This window comes from Aphelocoma coerulescens, chromosome 1A (assembly GCF_041296385.1).
Source record: "Aphelocoma coerulescens isolate FSJ_1873_10779 chromosome 1A, UR_Acoe_1.0, whole genome shotgun sequence".
Classification (NCBI taxonomy): Eukaryota; Metazoa; Chordata; class Aves; order Passeriformes; family Corvidae; genus Aphelocoma; species Aphelocoma coerulescens.
The window spans coordinates 7415279-7432288 of record NC_091014.1 but is presented as its reverse complement, the minus strand read 5'-3'; the positions used below and the strand labels follow the sequence as shown (position 1 = coordinate 7432288).

The following is a 17010-nucleotide window of genomic DNA, read 5'->3' as shown; positions in this document are numbered from 1 at the left end:
GCTTGGATGTAATGTTGAACTGGTGAAAAGGGGGACACACACACGAGTGTCAAGACTTGCTGTCTGAGGACTGCTCTGCAAAATTACATTCGATGAGAAGAAATTCAAAGATGGAAATAAACTCACTTGGTGGGAATAGTAAATAATGACTACTGTATCGTGGTGGAGAGGTCTGGGGCATCAAACATGCTCCCTGTTAAAAACTAGAGGGGCAGTGATCTGTCAGACGTGTCTGAAATGTATTGGAGGTCTGTATCTATTAGCAAACCTATCAAGGGTGTAATTTTTACAGAGAACAGGTTTGGTTTGTAGGTTTTTGGTACTGAACATGCTCCTGACTTGGAGGCTGAGTTAGTGCAGACCTGGGCTGGAGCATGGAGGTGGTGAAAGTGAAACGTGGAAGAACAAAACTGAAATTTTGCTTTGTTTATTTCTGTCCTAATGGACCTGTAAAAAGAGTATGCCAGAAATAGGTGACTATTCTGCCAATCTCAGTTGCCACTTCTTACAGGTTTAGATATGCCTCAGTGTATGAGACGATCTATTTAACCTTATTTTATTAGGTAAATTCAGTTATGATGGTACATTATTAATAATATTTTATCAGGGGTCTCTTCTTGCATGTAGAAAGTCAAATAGAAGGCTACACTAAAAGCATATCCTATAGAGAAAATTGTCTTTGTACTTTGAGAATGGAGGAGATAAAAATCATGTTTTGTATGTTAGTCTGCACTCTCATACTCTTTTCTATCACAGTTGATTAGAAAGATAATTATATATAAATAGTTGTCTCTTGTAATTGGCCTTTGCCTCTTGCAGGAGTCATTCCGTAATGTCACAGTTTAGTGTTTACTGTTGTGAAATTGATACGGTTTTCCAGTGCCTGGACTGTGACATCCAAGGCAGAAGAAGGAAACCAGAGAGAAAAGGCTATGCTGTATGAATTCGTTGGTAACACCATCTGCTATTGATGTGTGCCCATACAATGCTTATTCTGTCCCAAAAATAACTTCAGAGCACCTTATCATAATGACCAATAATGACCAAATCAAGAGGAAATCCATTCCTGTGCTAAAACACAGCCACCTCTGGGGTGAAATGTGGCGACTTTAAGGCAGCAGCTGCAGACCAGAAGAATATTGTGACCAGCTGGATGTACAGGGAAGTGCTAGAGAAGAAACCGTGTGTAATCTGTATATCTAAGGACCACGAGTCTGTAAGTCATTTAAGGCCTAGTTTCCACGTACTTGCTCCCACCTATCTTGGAATGTCCTTGGGAGGATGAAGGTGCAGACTGTGGCAGGTTGACCCTGACTGGCCATCAGGTACCCACCAAGCCTCTTCATCACTCCCTTTGCTCAACAGGACAGCTAGTGATCATGGAAGGCAGTATAAATCCTGCTGGTTTAGTCTCATGAAAGAAGCTTTTACTTCCTTGATGTCATATCTCAAGCTTCACCTTTACCCATGTCACTCACTGGGTGTGCTCAGCAGAAGAGCCCTTCATGTAGCACCTCATCGCTGACCTCTCCAGTTCTGTGGCATGTTTGTTTTCCCCTCATTTTCTTTCCAGGTCCTTCTCATTCTACTGCATCGCTGTGTTAGGCTCAATTTTAGTTTACTTATTGGGTTGTTCCTCCTCTTGTGCCCTCAAGACAGTTGTGCTGTTCAAATAAACAGCACATAACAAAAAAAAGTGACTTCCAGGAGACCTTTCCAATCCTGTAGCTGCTTGGTCAGAGGTACAGGTGTGCTGCTTGTGGGAGAAGGAGCTGCTCATGCCACTGTCCACTTCTGTTACACCTTTTAAGTGAATCCCCCAAAGTGCCGTTCCATGAGTTAATCTGTGCCTCGTTTTTTGTGAGGCCAGTAAACATAAAACCAGTTTACAGAGGGAGTAGCTGAGAGCGTTGGGAACTGGGAGGGCATTGAAAGGCTGAGGTGGGGAGGTGGCTCTTTCAAGACACTGAATATATTGTTCAGTCTTGAGCAATTTGCCGAAGGACAGAGTGTGTGCCAGTAGCAGAGTCAGAAATAGCATCCAGGAGAGCTGCCTTTAGACACCTTTTTTTTCCTTGGACTTACTATTCCCTCTGTGTACACATGTAAACAAAGCTCTGGTTTTACTGAACACCTGCCTGGGGTTACAACAGAAACCTTCACAGCAAAGTATTCTTATATTTGAAATAGAAATTCAGTGGTGATTTTTTTTTTTTTTTTTAATATCCTGTAACATCTCTGTATATGAGATGCCAATGGTTATTCTTCAGGTTATCACAGTTAGTGATAACTGTTAGTTTCTATAGGTGAATATCCTAAGGTGTCCCTGATCCTCCTTTCTTTGGATTTGGGAGGCCAGTGACATCAGTATGAGTCAGGATAGCTGAGCAATACAGCCCTGATGTACTTCCTTACTGAGGTGAAGTTTAAAAGTTTTGCTTGGTCTCTGGGAAGGTAAAGTTTTCGTTATAAATCTGTTTTCCATCTGTAAAGCAAGAAGCCAGATAATTGGCATCTGGTGGGATAATTTGCTGTGAAAATGAACACAGTAATTTAGGGCAGGCGTAGCTATTCCCTAAATCTGTGAAATATTTGAGCTGAGTCTCTCCAGTGTGAGCAAAGGTTTTTAGGAGGTGCTGATACCGAGCACATTTTCTGTGGTTAATTTGATGTACATGAAATAAACTGCAGATATATTGATAAATTGTGTAGTAAAACTGTAGCGATGTGTTCAGTGTTCATTTTTTCCAGATCACTTGAGTTCTAATTTTTTTTATCGTTTTTCATTCCAGATTATCATCATGAGATATATAAGATCTCTGACTACAGCAATGATGTTAATGGGGAGACCAAAGAAACACAACCAGTTTTTTTAGGTATGTGCTTGTGTTGATTAATTTCTGAGCAACATTGCGTGGCCATTTGCAATTAGGGAGGAAAAAAACCTCTGTACAAGCACAAGAAAGCGCCTGCCATTGTTTAATATGACGTTCTTTTCAAGACCCTTTTATTCTACGAATTGCCAATATATCCTTTATTAACACTGCTAAAAGTTGTAATTTCAAGCATAAATGTTTATTAGTGTCTACACACAGTGCTAATTATCACTCACTCAGAGAGCCAGATGCTGACTCTGCAGTTTTGCAGCTCTGTGCTCACCCCATTTACATTGCATATTCCCTGGCATGCTTCACTGGCAATAGTTTGTGTAATTGGGGTATTACATCTTTGACATCTGGATAACAGAAATTCAATTTCCAGGAAGCTGCTATTTGTTTGGTTTTGCTTCTGCCTTGGGTGGGATAGAGGATTAATGTGCTGTCTTAGTGTAATGTCCTTTCACCTCTGGAGCTTGCCTGCTAATCCTGCCATGGCAAAATTAAATTAAATCAACAGTTAAAAATGTGTAAAGAAAATAGAGAAGTAATATAGAGTCTGCAGCCTGATATGTATTAGAGCATATCAGTGACTGGCTATCAGTGAACCTTTACCTTTCTTGAGTGCTTTTTGTCCTGTATAACTCCTCAGATGCAGAGTGCTTCTTCCTTTCCTGTTTCCAGTCCCTTCCAGTTCATCCAGGACCTCACCTGGATAAAGCATGTCTTGGCAAAGACTTGGCAGGCTAAATTCAAAGACGTAGGGGCCAGTTTTTTGAGCTGTATAAAGCTTGTGGACACTTTGTTCAGGCTTTGGAGAAAGCAGGTGCCTTTGCAGCAAGAAATTTGGGGATGTCTGCCTCTCCTTTTCAGCATCAGGAGCCTAAACATTTTTGTGGGGTGATTGAAGGTTTCTGTAGTCTGTTAGTGTTGCCTCCTGGAGCCGGCAAGAGGCATTGGAATGTGGGAATCAGCACCTGAAGTCAATCTGCAGGCAAAATGGCTTTGTCTCCTAAATTCTTAGTGCCACATGCTCTCCTAGAGGTCAGCAGCAAATGGGAGAGAACAGGAGGATGTGTTAAAACGGGGGTGGGACCTGTGTTAAATTCCCTTCTCAGCTTCTCACCATTGGGATATTGAGCAAGTATTTCCTCCCTACACCCATTTCTAGGGAGAAGCAAAGACAGCTGCTGTGCTTTGTGTTTGGATTTCGTGTTCTGTAAGCACTTTTGGTGAAGTCTGATAAACCTGATGGAGTGAGCTCCACCAGAGGTTTACTTGAAATGCTTTCTCTTCCAAGCCTAAGTCATGATAAAGCTTCAGCAAGAATTAGGCATCAGGCAAGGTGCTCTAAGAATGTGCAGAAGTCTGTGCTTTGACATTTGTGCTGTGAGTCAGACCATCTGATCTTGATTTTGGCTTGGTTGTGTTGTCCCTAGATTTGTTTGGGTTTTTCTTTTTTAGTGCATCCAGCTTTTCATTGTGACTGAAGGTGCTCTGGCATTTAAGTCCCTCAAGTTCACCTATTTCAAGAGTCAGTCAGAATTTAACCTTTAAGAATGTGAATCCCATCAAGGATCTTCCTTATCAGGTATAGTCAGGGTATAATTGCTGCTTCACTTGATTTCACTGCTTTATGCCAAAATTTATCTCAGAAGGATGTTTATTCCAACTTTTTGGTTTAGAGTCAAGTTTGTTCTCTGGTTTAAGTGATCCCTGGGATCAGCAGTTGAAACCTCAGTGTGATGCAGCCTTTAGTATGGAATGGATGCTATGATACAGCATTGAAACAATCACCTTTAGAGAAGGTGAAATGTTAGTGGCAGTCTATAAATGAGTGAAGCTTTATTGGGAATGGGATGTGCAAATGCCTTGGTTCCACAGCTGAGCATGGTTAACTCAAAACTGCTGTTGAGAAGAGGGGAGCTGCTAGAGTAAATGAGTAAATCAGAAGAATCCTGTTTGTTTAACATACAGATAAATTAAGAATGAAATGTCAAGAAAGACCTGTTGAACCTAGATGGTCTTTTTTGCACCAGCACAGATGGGCAAAATACAGCTTTGTGTAAATGTAAATGAAATTGGAGCAAGATTCAGTGCAATTAAAAGAACATGGTGCTGGACATGACCTCTGATGGTTGCAATGGTGCTTTCTGAACAGAGCCTGGGAAGTTTTCTCATATGGTGCAGTGTTGGGAGTGGGAGATGTGGTGGCTTGTCCTCTCCCCCAGTCCTTTGTTCTGGTAAGATGATAAACAAGAAATCACATCTTTCTAGATGAAGGACATGCTAACCACAGTCTTTACAAAATTGCAGGGGAATGTGGAATATGACCACTATATTTTGTGGATGAGGACTGGCATGTCTTTTGTTTTGAAGGAAAGGGCTTAGTTATCTGGTACCAGGAGAGACTGCTCAGCCTGTGGAGGAGGCAGCTCAGAGTGAAATGCTTAAACCTCAAATATGGGTGAGATTTAAAACAAATCTGAATTCAGTTTTTCCAGTTAAGTCACAGGACTGCTAGCCCAGAGCTGGTATTACAAGCCCATGAGTGGACTATGAACACCCATGTGTTGTGGACAGTGATGAATAAACTTAGACTGTCTATTAAAAAAAAATCTTTTGCATACACCATATTGGTTTTTTTCAGTCTTAATATTTTATTACCATCACAAAAAAGTGGAAATATAGTATACCTCCAGACTGAGTGCTTTTACAATGCTTTCAACTTGAAATTCAGGCTCTATGTTTGAAAGGTTAATGTAGAAAACTAATTATATTATCCTGGTAATCAAATGTGTGATGAGACATTTGTCTGTGTAATTAACAGTGAAGAACTTTTATAGTTTCATAAAATTGAATGCTATGCACAGTGTGCTTGGAGCATTTGTTTTGAAGAGATGTCCAAAACAGAGATGTTTATGACTGATATAAAGTGGAACTGAAATGTACTGTAATGCAGGTGTCTGTGCATTTTACAGCATTTCACATTGTTGAAATGGAAGGCAGCAGATTAATAACTTCGCTGTGTCATGGTAAAAATAAATAATGTGTTCTTGGAGCAGGGGAGCAATGCATAAGTTACTCACTAATTTCAAGAATTTATTCTGTCCCAGAAATAATATCCTTTGCAATTTATTCACAGAGAAAAAGTTGACTTAACAAGTAACTTCACAGACTTGTGTTACTGTTAATAGGATTATATCCCAAGTCTGGTTGTTGCAGTAGTGGCTTCTGTAATTAAGACTGCATAAAAGTTTATTTTATGTATCTGTGTTCTCTAATGATCTAACTTTGTAAAGCATTTCCCTTTGGGGCTGAAGCATGATCTTGGCCTGGGATATTTCCAAGAAGTGGGGTAAATTGTTGCATATCTATTATTACTTTTTAATTATATGATCCATTAGTATATACTTTTATTGAACAGTTGCTCACTTGTCCTTTCCCGAGTGATTTAGCTGGCACAGTGTGGCATGAAAGTGTGTAACTTGTGCTCATGTAGCTGCTCCTGTTTTGAAACTGTTTCCCCAGGCTCCAAAGACTTACTTTGTGGTGGGAGTGGTGGCTGGGCCACCTGGTCTGACCCAGTTTCCAGGGAAATAACCCCCAAATCCTGAATGGTGTCAGGGTCTAATCCTGGGTTTGATTCTGCAAATTTCTCTGCTTACATTAGTGTTTGTGGGGCTTAATAACTTTATTTGTCTCATGGTAGGCAGGGTTATCAAACCATGTGTTTCTGTACTTGCTTTGGGAGTAAGAGGTCTATTTGAGGGTGATCCAGTTTTCCTGCATCTCTAATCCTAGTGCTTTGTGTGGTGACATGAGCATAAGAAAGTGCTTTTAAGTGATGTTTTAGAGCACTGCTAAGATGCCTCAACTAAGACAGCTTCAATGTCCCTATGTGTTAGTTTAGCAGAGTCAAAATTTCCAGCTCATTACTCGTGTTGCTTGTGTGATCCTCTGACACCATTCATGACCACTGTCCTCCCTGCTGACTTGGGGTTTAGGTTTTTAGTTTGCAAAGGGTGTTCTTGCCTGTGTTCTTTCTTCAGTGTAGGATCTTATATGTTGGCAAAGACCTGTGATTGCTTTTTTGGGAAATGTGTGCTTACCCCATCAGTTTAGTTACATGGGTGTCTGATTCCAGTTACACACAGAGCAGCCACAGTAAGATTCCACGTGATTTAGGAGACCTTTGCTCTGATAAGCAATCATGCACATGGATCCTCTATTTTCCCCATGCTAACCTCTGCAACTTTCTCTTTCAGGATGACTTGGGGTACCAGGTGACAAAAAAATACCTTGGTTTTTGAAAATTATTATTTGATATGGATATAGTTCTTGCTGAGAAGGGATGCTGATATCCCTTCTAGGATAACTGTCTCTGAAGGAAATACCTGAACACCTTGTAGCATTCTAAAAGGTGTCTGGGTGAGTTCAGTTTGGCTAAGCAGTGGAGACATGTGCCCTGTGTGCACGTGCTTCCCGATTCCTTGAGCTGTTCTGAATCAGCCCTTACGGAGTCTTCAAACACAGCAGGCGAGTTTTGCTGGCCCCCTTCCAGGGAGAGCAGCATTCAAGTGGCATCTAATAAATTGCAATTTTAAATGCTTAATTATATAACCCATTGCAATTGTTTATTATTTTTTGTTGAGCTTTCACACCATATGCATTGACTTCCACTTTTTCTCACCTCTGAAGCCTTGTTTCCATACAAACCAGGCTCATGTTGTCAGCTCACATGTGCTTGTCTGGCTGTCTGTCGCTGCCATTCCTACCCTCCCAACAGCTCCTGAACTCATCCACCAGTTTCAGCCTAGGTAGACACAAAAGTGGAAATCTGAGATGAAGGTACCGTCAGTAAGCAGCCTGATCAAGGAAAAAGCCCTATTTGTATGGTTAAGAAAGGAAAAAGTTCCATAGGCATTTCATCTGCCCAAAAAAACATAAAATTAAACTCTAATTAATAGAAAAACTGTATTTTAAAAGTCAACTCGTGAATATTTCCCAAAACATATGAGAAATATAAATGTTAGAAACAAAGAAAGTAATTGTAAAATACTGGATCAAGAGAACATGATGGTTATTTGTTTACGTGAGTTGAAGGAAGAAAATATCAAATACAGACAATTGCCCAACCTTAATTCTGTTCACCCATTTATACACTTTAAAACACACACATTAATACAGACATGGTTGCCACTTCTCTAATACTGGGATAAAATTAATACTTGAACATATGAATATGGTTGCATATAATTTTATAGTTCTTTGCACTGCTATGATAATATTAGATAAACTATTTGGGAAACGTATAACAACTTGTTGGTAGGCAATGTGATATATTAAGTTTAATAAACCTAGTAGTGAAAAGATGGACAAGCATGTAGGAGCGAAGAGTATAATAACTGAATTATCATCAGTATGTTGTTAACTGGAGTAATTTACAGGCCTGTTGCTTCAGACAGCTGCACACTTGTCACATGGATGCTACTGCACCCTGGAACAGTGCTGGTTTACATTTGTGCCTTTGTAATTTTAAACATTCTTGCAGCTTTCAAAGCAGGAAGTTTTTATGCCCTGTACACTTTCAGTAAGGAAATAGATTGAAATGAATTTTGAGGAAATTACTTTTTATGATTGTGTAGCATTTATTAAAGGTCTTTGTTTTGCTTTTTTTTATTTTTTAAGATTTATAAGATTACAGGTCATGCGGGAAAAAAAAGAGGTTGTTTGTCAGGGGCCATTGCAGAAACAACTATAACAGTAGTTATTAAAAATTGTTAATATGTTTTTGTTATGACAACTGACATCTTTACATACAAGTTCCTAAATAGGGCTGTAACTTGCCAGGGTTCTGAGTAGCATTTTATGTCTTAGTGTTTTGCAAGTAACTTCATTGATTTCAGATAAAACCTAGGAGTTTACATGGGGTATCCCAATGGCAAATCCTGTAGGCAGGCCTTTGGAGGCATCCCCATCTCCTTGGAAATGGTGAGGACCTCTGGTATGTGTACAGAGAGGCTGAAGTATACACCACTCTTCTCAGACCTCAGCATCTATCTCGGAAAGCTTTGCACAGATAGGTAATGGAGATTTCTTTGTAATAAACTACTTTTTTTTCAGTGCTTCATTATTCTATTTAGCATTTAAAAGAAGGCTGTCTCTTCCATAGGACATACTAATTTGAGTTGTTGTGTTTTCTCTGTGCCTCATCTTTTTTTTTCATTTTTAAATTACATGGTTATTATCTGTGAAAATAATCAGCAGTGGAATAACTGATAAGAAAATGCTGTCCATGGGCTCTAGAGCTAATAGCCAAATGAGATAACCAGGGAGCAAGAAGTTAAATCTGCTACTGGTGTAGTACCCATCTGCAGATTCAGATGGTGTAACATCAGCTGCACTCCACTCCTGTGGGGAGGATGCTGCTGTTGCTGGTCACTTACAAACTAAAAGCTGGAAAAAGGTATGATTGAGAGAAGAGCGATGTAAACTTGCACTGAAGACTAAGTCAGGCTGATAGCCTGTAGGTTTTTAATGCCCTTCCTTGTAAAAGGGAAGACATATTTTAAAAACATAACAAAAAAAACCTCCAAACAAACAAAACAAACAAAAAAACCCCCCACCAAATACCAAACAGAAAATCCCTGAAAAAAATCCCAAACCCCAACAAACAAGTTTACAAAGGGTGAATCTCCCTGTTTAAGTAAGGATCTACCTGAACACAAAGACAGGCTAATGTTGGATGCAAGTGCAGGGTTTATTGTAACATAAATGTAGCGTTTTTTTCTATCTGGAGTTAAGTATGCTCATGTCACTGTATAGGAAGACTTCTATATAAAGGAACAAGGGAACAGAATCAAGGCTGAATAAGCTCAATTAACATTAATATTTTATGTAATTGGGTAATGGAAATTTAATCTTTCTAACAACATGTCACCCGACCAGACACATAGCCCAGTCCCTGCACCCGGCAGGAGGAGGTGGGTGGGAAGCTGTTTTGATACTCACGTACATTTTGCCATTGAGTACAAATCCGAATTGCCAACATAAAACTCCCAGGGTAATGTTAAATGGCACGCCAGGAAGAGATTGCTCCAGGCTGTGGTGTGGTGGGAGCATTTGGAGCTGGGATATGGGCAGGTACAGCCATGTACAGGAGAAAGGCAGCGTGCAGGGTACGAGTGTGAGTATCTCAGTAATTGGAGTCCAGTGGTACTCTGCAACCTTTTGAGGTTGGGAACTGCAAACAGTCAACCCCCGGCTGGGCTGGGGCCAAAAAGTGTCATTTTAAAGGAATTGGTGCTGGTACTGTTAATTAAATCACACCCGCACACATAAATCTGCAGGCAGACCAACTAAATAAATAAATACAGTGCAGAACTTCCTTGCAGAGGGTTTTTCTTCCCACTTTAGCTGGAGTGAAAATGGTGCTGGTGTGTTGCTGTATGGGGTTGGCAAATATTTTTCTAAGTTTGGACTCAGAGCTTTCTTGCAAGCCGCCCATTCTCCTCGCTGGATCGGGGTGGGCTGGAGCCAGCTGGCACCAGCCCAGAGAACCAGTGCACCAGGTCACGCAGGAAATGCTGGGATCCAGCAGAGGCTGGAGGGCATTGTTCAGCTCCTCTCCCCTTCTGCTTATTCTCCTCCTGGAATAAAACCTCCCACTTTTGGGTGTTTAGTGTCCCTTGGTACACCGGGCATGCAGCATGTCCCAGCCATGTTGAGCTTGGCCTGTGTTGGGGAGGGATTTGCTGCTCTTTTAGCTGTCTGGTTTAGCTGCTACCTAAACGTGCACCTAAGTTTAGACAACTGAATAGTGCTGTTGAGTTGATAAAATTATTCACATGCCTGGCATTTAGCACACTTTCAAGTACCTTGTTGAACCAGAGACGGCACACCTTGCATCTTGGATTTTTGGAGAGTAGTTTTTTTTTCTTCTGAAGTTTCCTTTGTACAATTGCTTTGCCAGAAATAGGTTTATTTTGGGAAGCACAAATATAAATTGAATAGAGGATACCAGACATTATTATATTAAGTAAGGAAGGTTGATCATCAGTTTCTAGATCTTACTTATGCCATTTGCTTAGATGTTTGATTTTTCTATTACCAGTAAGAAAACCAGAAGCTTCTTACTTTAGAAAGGGCAATGAACACTTCCTTATTGCTCATGAAATGTAATGTATGCTTTAACAAGCAAAATAGCTACTATCTGCCCAAAACACATCTATTCATTGTGCAATCAGCAGTTTCATGTGTAAAATTAATACTTAAACGGTGCCAGGAGTGTTAAGTATGTAACTTTTATTATTTAAATGCCCTGAATTTATTTGGAACAGTCACATTTTTCTTGTATATGTTTTCATTTTCTTTTTAGAATCTACATTTTTAAGACATCCAGCAATTCAGCTATCTGCAGTTACACACATATTAGCTACTGTTTAATTTATTTCTGTATAATCCAGTATTACTAAATTCTGTGGACTAAGGAACTGATTCTGATCATTAAAATCAATAGATGCAGTGCTGTTCTGCATGTGTGTGGTGTGGTGCTTTCTGTGCTTTATTTTTTTTGTAGGATCTATCCTTCAGCATACAGCAAACTGATATATAAAGGGTCTGATCCTTTGGGCTTTACTCAGGGAAAACATCCACTGATGTCAATGCTTGAATAGGATCGGTCTGTTAAAAGGACAGTTTATTTGAAACTGCTGTAGCTATTATTATTTCCTTCTGGCAAAAAATAATCTTACTCATCAAAGCCTTAGAAACAGCATTGAGAAAGCTAAGTTCAGCAGGTCTTTCAGGCATGAGAGCTGTCAGCCATGGCTGTGTGAAAGCATAGCCTGGTACATCCCAACAACCACTCAACCATCCCTTTTCTTTCTTGTTGTTATTTATTTATTTATGTTCTCCAACTCTTATTGGCATCTAAAATCACTAATCGCTGCCCATTACTGTTTTTGCTAATTTATAGTGGTAACTGTGGCTCTGTTTTCATTAGGAGATGAAAGCCGGGAAATTAAAAAACAAATTACAGGGATGAGAAGATTACTGAATGACAGCACTGGAAGAATCTATCAACGAGTTGGCAAAGAAGGAGAAAAACTGAAGGAGGAGCCCCAAGATTTAGATTTAGCCTGGGCCCAGCGCCTGAATCCCCCTGCGGAGTCCCAGGCGAGCCTTCATCCGTCACAGAGCGGTGCATGGAATGAGTTATCACCCCAAGCCAGCCATTTTTCAGGGCAATACGGAACTCGATCCAAAACATTCCAAAATCAGGCTCGAACTGTGGCATCCAATGGTATGACCTGTGTTAGATACTGAGAAGAGTACCTTTTTTTCCCCTCTCCTTCTTCTCTACTAAATATCTACCTTTGTTGTGATGATATATTGTACCACTGCACTGAAAGCAGTTATAGTTAAGAGTCTACAAAATGAGCACATAGTTATCACTTCAAAAAGGTGTGAAAGTGGGCACGGTGCGTTCTGCTACCATCTGTCTTAGCTTTTAAAATGGTTTCCTGGTGATAGGATAGAATTACTCAATGCCTTTACAAGTTTAATTTCTATACAGTACTTACTAAAACAGCTTTTGTCATTGGTATTAAATTAATGGCTAATTAAATGTCAACCTCTACCACTCCTCTTTGCTGTGAGTAATGTAGCACTGTTGTGACACCACTTGTGGAGCAGGATTCTACTACCTTTCATAAGGAGATGGCATCAGCCTTATAACAGGCCACTGAACTGCAGGTACAAAATTCCATCACAGCTTTAGGCTTTTATTCCAATGAGACTGTTGGAGAAAAGAGATGATGGAGTCCACCTATGAACAGCATGTACTAGAGTGTGGCCAATCCAGTACTGGCAGAGAATTCTGCCCTGAAGTAGATGGCAGTGTGCCTTTAAAATGCCTTTCTCTTATTAAGTCCCAGAGAATGGAAGTTTTGCCTGCCAGATTAAAAAACTCTGCTGTCAAAACTCCACCATAACAATCTCCTAAATATGGAAGGACCCAAAATTCATCACACATCTCCTTCTTTGTCCTTAGAGGCCCTGGGCACTGGCAGGGACAGTTCTGTGCATGCAGAGAAGTGCCCAAACCTGCATAGATTAAGTGTCTTGTTCCCAAATCCAGAAGGTAGGTGGAGCAGCACCTCTATCCCCTCAGGGGCCTGATTCAGCATGTGAGCTAAAATGTGTTGACAGGATTTGGCCCTATATGCAAGAAAATGTCAGCTTTGATTTTTTGTATGTGGTGGAGGTATTCAGTTGACTTATGATCTCTTGCAGGTTTGGAGTGGTCTATGGGACATGGAAGGGTCAGATTGAGCAACCTCCTGGGCTAGGCAGGAGGAATGCCCAGGTTCCCAGCTCTTGGGGGAGCACCCCAGGAGGCACCTCCCTTTGCAGCTGTCCTGCAGCTGAAAGGAATGCAATCTTTTGGGTTATTACATAAAGGAGGGTGTGGGCCCTCTCCTCTGGCCACCTTTTGAAAAGATGATCTGCATAGCAGTTTGGCTTGAGGTGTCTGCCTCTAGTGGGGTTTTGTGATCCCAGGTGCTGCTTGGGCTCCAAAACCTGGTCTCTAGGGAAGAAAAACTTTTGATGCATTTCTGGGTGGTGAGTAAGCCCTAAAACTCCTCCTCACCCCGCACACAGCTCTTCCGGGCATTTTAACAGCCTGATTCCCCCCATCCCTTGCATTGGGAGCCTGAGCATCAAACTCAGTATTTTTTAGATGTTGTTCAGAGGATGGACAAAGTTCTTAAAATCTGGGTGTAGAAATGCTGAACAATACTTCAAGGGAGATACTACTCCTTGGTACTTACCATGGTATTTAAGTTACCAGAGCAAAACTGTTCAAGCCAGATGTGAGGTTATTACCTGGGGCTGTCAGGCTTAGGTCATCACTAGGGAGAGGTTCAGGCATCTGTAGTAGGTGATCTGAGTCCAGAAACTCTTTCTGTCCAGTGTGGATAGATACTTTGTAAAAAATGAAGATAGATGTTGTAGGCCATCAGAATTGCTCAAATTTGAATGTAATAGACACATCAAGTCCATCTCACTGGTGTACTTATCTACTCACAGGGTAAAGGTGGTTCAAGGAGAGGCTGAAGTAGGGTTTAATAGGTGCTGGTATAGAAAGCATTTATGAGAAAGCTATTGACAGAATTCAAAGTGAGTAAAGGAGGAACAGGGCGAGCCTAGATATTGCTGCAGCAGAGGGAAGAGTAGGAACATACTTTAAAAGCAAAGTGATTTCTTCCTAACCAGACTAACAGGGAGTACCATGTCTGTCCTATTACAGACAACAAACTCACACTTGAGTTTCATTTCTTGTGTTCTGTACCAAATCCAGCAGTGATGCAGCAGCTGAATTGCTTTTGGGTTATCAAGATCATTTTCACTGGGTAGTTCTTGCATGCTTTTCCAATATATACTGGTACCAACATTACAGCGAGTGAATTTCCTCTCAGCAGACCCAGCTGCAAGAAACATTGTCCTGGGCTATTTACTGCTCACATGGGGGAAGCAACTCTTGTACTCGTCATCTCCTTCTCTCAGTCATACAGGCAGGTATCAAATTTGCCTGCTGGCTAGCTTGCAAAAGAGAGGGAGATGGCTCTTTAAAGACTCCTTCATGAAAATAAAAAGTCTGATCTCCTTTTAAAATTAAAAATTGATTTATAACAAGTTGAAAAGGGTTGCTTTTGTCCTCTAAAAATGATGAAGATAGTGCTTGGAACAATGACTGAGAACACTCTACTAGATGTTTCTTACAATACAATAACTGATCAGAGGACGGAGGATAGAAAGAAAATAAAAAACCCTCATGAATATATATGGAGTCAGTAGAACCCTGCTTTGATTTGAAATATTGGTGGTCTATTCTTCCATTCCTAGTACCTATGGTAGATTTACATGGATAATTTCTATCAGTGCTAATGGGGATTATAATATAAATCCCCTATGCCTCAGTGGGAAAATAGACCCTTTTGTTTTCCATCAGGAGCCTGTGTGCCTGAGTGTTTTCATTAGGAACATGTTATATTGCAACAGGAAAATGTACAGGTATTTACTGATACAGTTTGTTCAAGTTTTCACATGCAATCACCATGATGTAGAGTCTTTGTTAAGAAGGGAACAAAAGCCACCAACCCTGTTTCCCCCATAGTCTTTCAGATATCATTTCCAGAAGCCAACTAGAATACTGAATTCTGATCAAGAGAAAGGACAGGCTTTATCCCAAGGATCTTTTAGTCTAAAACAACTGAGAAAGCACTGAAGGAAGGATGGTCTTACTTTGTATTTGTCATCTGTTATTAAAACTCTTCTAATTTCTGGAAATTCGTCTACTAAAAAGTCTACTTACAACAGGTAGGTAAAGGGTATTGGTGGAGCCAAGTTGAGGGATTCTGATTAATCTGCTGCAAAGCTAAAGATAGCATTCTTTTTTTCCCTCTGTACCTGTAACAATGGGCTAAACACTTTATGGACCATTGAAAAGGTAAAATCCCATCCATGCCCCAAGGAACTTCCAGTGAATAGACTGGATACAAAGGAAGGGGGAGATCAAACTAGGCAGAGTCCCGCTGAGTCAGAAACCTTTTTGTTTCAGTTTGAGATTCTCAGCCTGTTTTCCAGATAACATTTTAGTTCTAAAAAGTTGTTTTATTTGCAGCTGAAACCTTGGAGAGATGAAGCCAGTGGTGCTATTGCATTTGCTAGATTTGCAGGGATTTTTAAACTACTCCGTTTATCTTAATACAGTTTAAACAGATTTTATCCATGGAAGATACTTTAAAATACCAAAATTTGTAATTACGGTAGTATGGAGAATCTAAATATCTGAGGAAAGGAGGAGAGTGACACCCAGAAGGTGTCAGCAATCTTTAAATGATTGATTAGTTTAGCTTTACAAGTAACTCACTTTTGGAGTGTGACCATCAGTTTGCTCAAGTCTCATAGATTTTGCTTCAGGTCTGAAGGAATGGTATGGAAGGAGGTAGAGAACAAATGCCTGGGAAGGGAGATTTGAGGATGGAGGGACACACTGGAAGAATTAGGAAAGAGTGGGAGTGATTTAGTGGTGGCCAGATTTTCAGCTATTTCAAATGAGGATTAAAGTCAAGGGACCTGTGTGGGTCTGACATCAGGGATCTCTGATGAAAAAACACAACCAAACCTAAAAAGATAGTAATAACCTGGTTTGGCATCAGAGGAATGCAGAATTAATAATGAAAAATGGGAAGACTTATAAGTGGAGATTAAATGAATTGCTTGTGTTCACTTTAGCTAGGTAATGATTAAAGGCCACCTGGTAAGTGTCGGGCTATGGAAGAAAAAGGGAAATACACTGTCTGAAGTCCACATGTGGCACAAAGTGAGGTGATTTTTGCTGGGTGCATTTGTACCTATCTTGATGAAATGATCATCCCTCCTCTTGCATTCTTTGATGAGCAGTAAAATCCGTTTAAATGACTGTAAGTGCATTTGGAAAGGAAGGGAGGTGCATCCCCATCTAGCCTCAGTTTCAACCGGATACTGTTAGGTATTTGGTTGAATTTTGAAATTTTTATTTGCTGCATTAGAACTAGGGATACAGCTGTCTTAAACTAAAGTGCAGGATACAGTTGTCCAGGCAAAGTTTGAAATCCCTCAGCTCCTACAGTCTAATTCAGAACAAAATTCTAGAACAATTAAATTCTAATTCAGAACAAAAAATGCAAAACTTTTGGAAAGTAAGGCAGTAATAAAAGCACTGCTGAGGGCTAGAACTAGAACTATGTAAGTTCAGTTAAGCACTAGTAAGAATTACTAGAGGAAAGGAATCTCTTGAACTACTATATTAATTTTCAAAGGGAAACCATGGAAAGCCCATCTTGTAGGTCACAGTGATGGAAAACATCACAGAAAACAACCCCACCCTAGCAAGCAGAAGAGCAGATTTGAAAGTTTTCCTTGCTGGTGGTCCTTTTCCTGGCCTGGTCTACTTTTTTTCCTCCAACTAGGGTATTTTATTTTCATTCTCAATTCTTCACATGGTAAAGAATCACATGCAACATTCACGGAATTTAAAAATTCCTAGACCCTCATTTTATGTACAGTACAAACCTTTATTGCA

General features: G+C 40.3%; 1 protein-coding gene across 6 annotated transcripts in view; it reads left to right on the top strand.

Annotated features, from left to right (window-relative positions):
- The window catches only part of BEND7 (BEN domain containing 7), a 52665-nt gene that overhangs the window by 7486 nt on the left and 28169 nt on the right, over positions 1–17010 (top strand). For 5 of the 6 annotated variants that reach the window (XM_069035070.1, XM_069035079.1, XM_069035061.1 and 2 more), the window contains exons 2-3: positions 2793–2876; positions 11884–12183. In XM_069035070.1, coding sequence (XP_068891171.1) covers positions 2793–2876; positions 11884–12183 — 384 coding nt within the window. The remainder of the gene's footprint in view (positions 1–2792; positions 2877–11883; positions 12184–17010) is intronic. The other variant, XM_069035087.1, reaches the window with a different exon arrangement.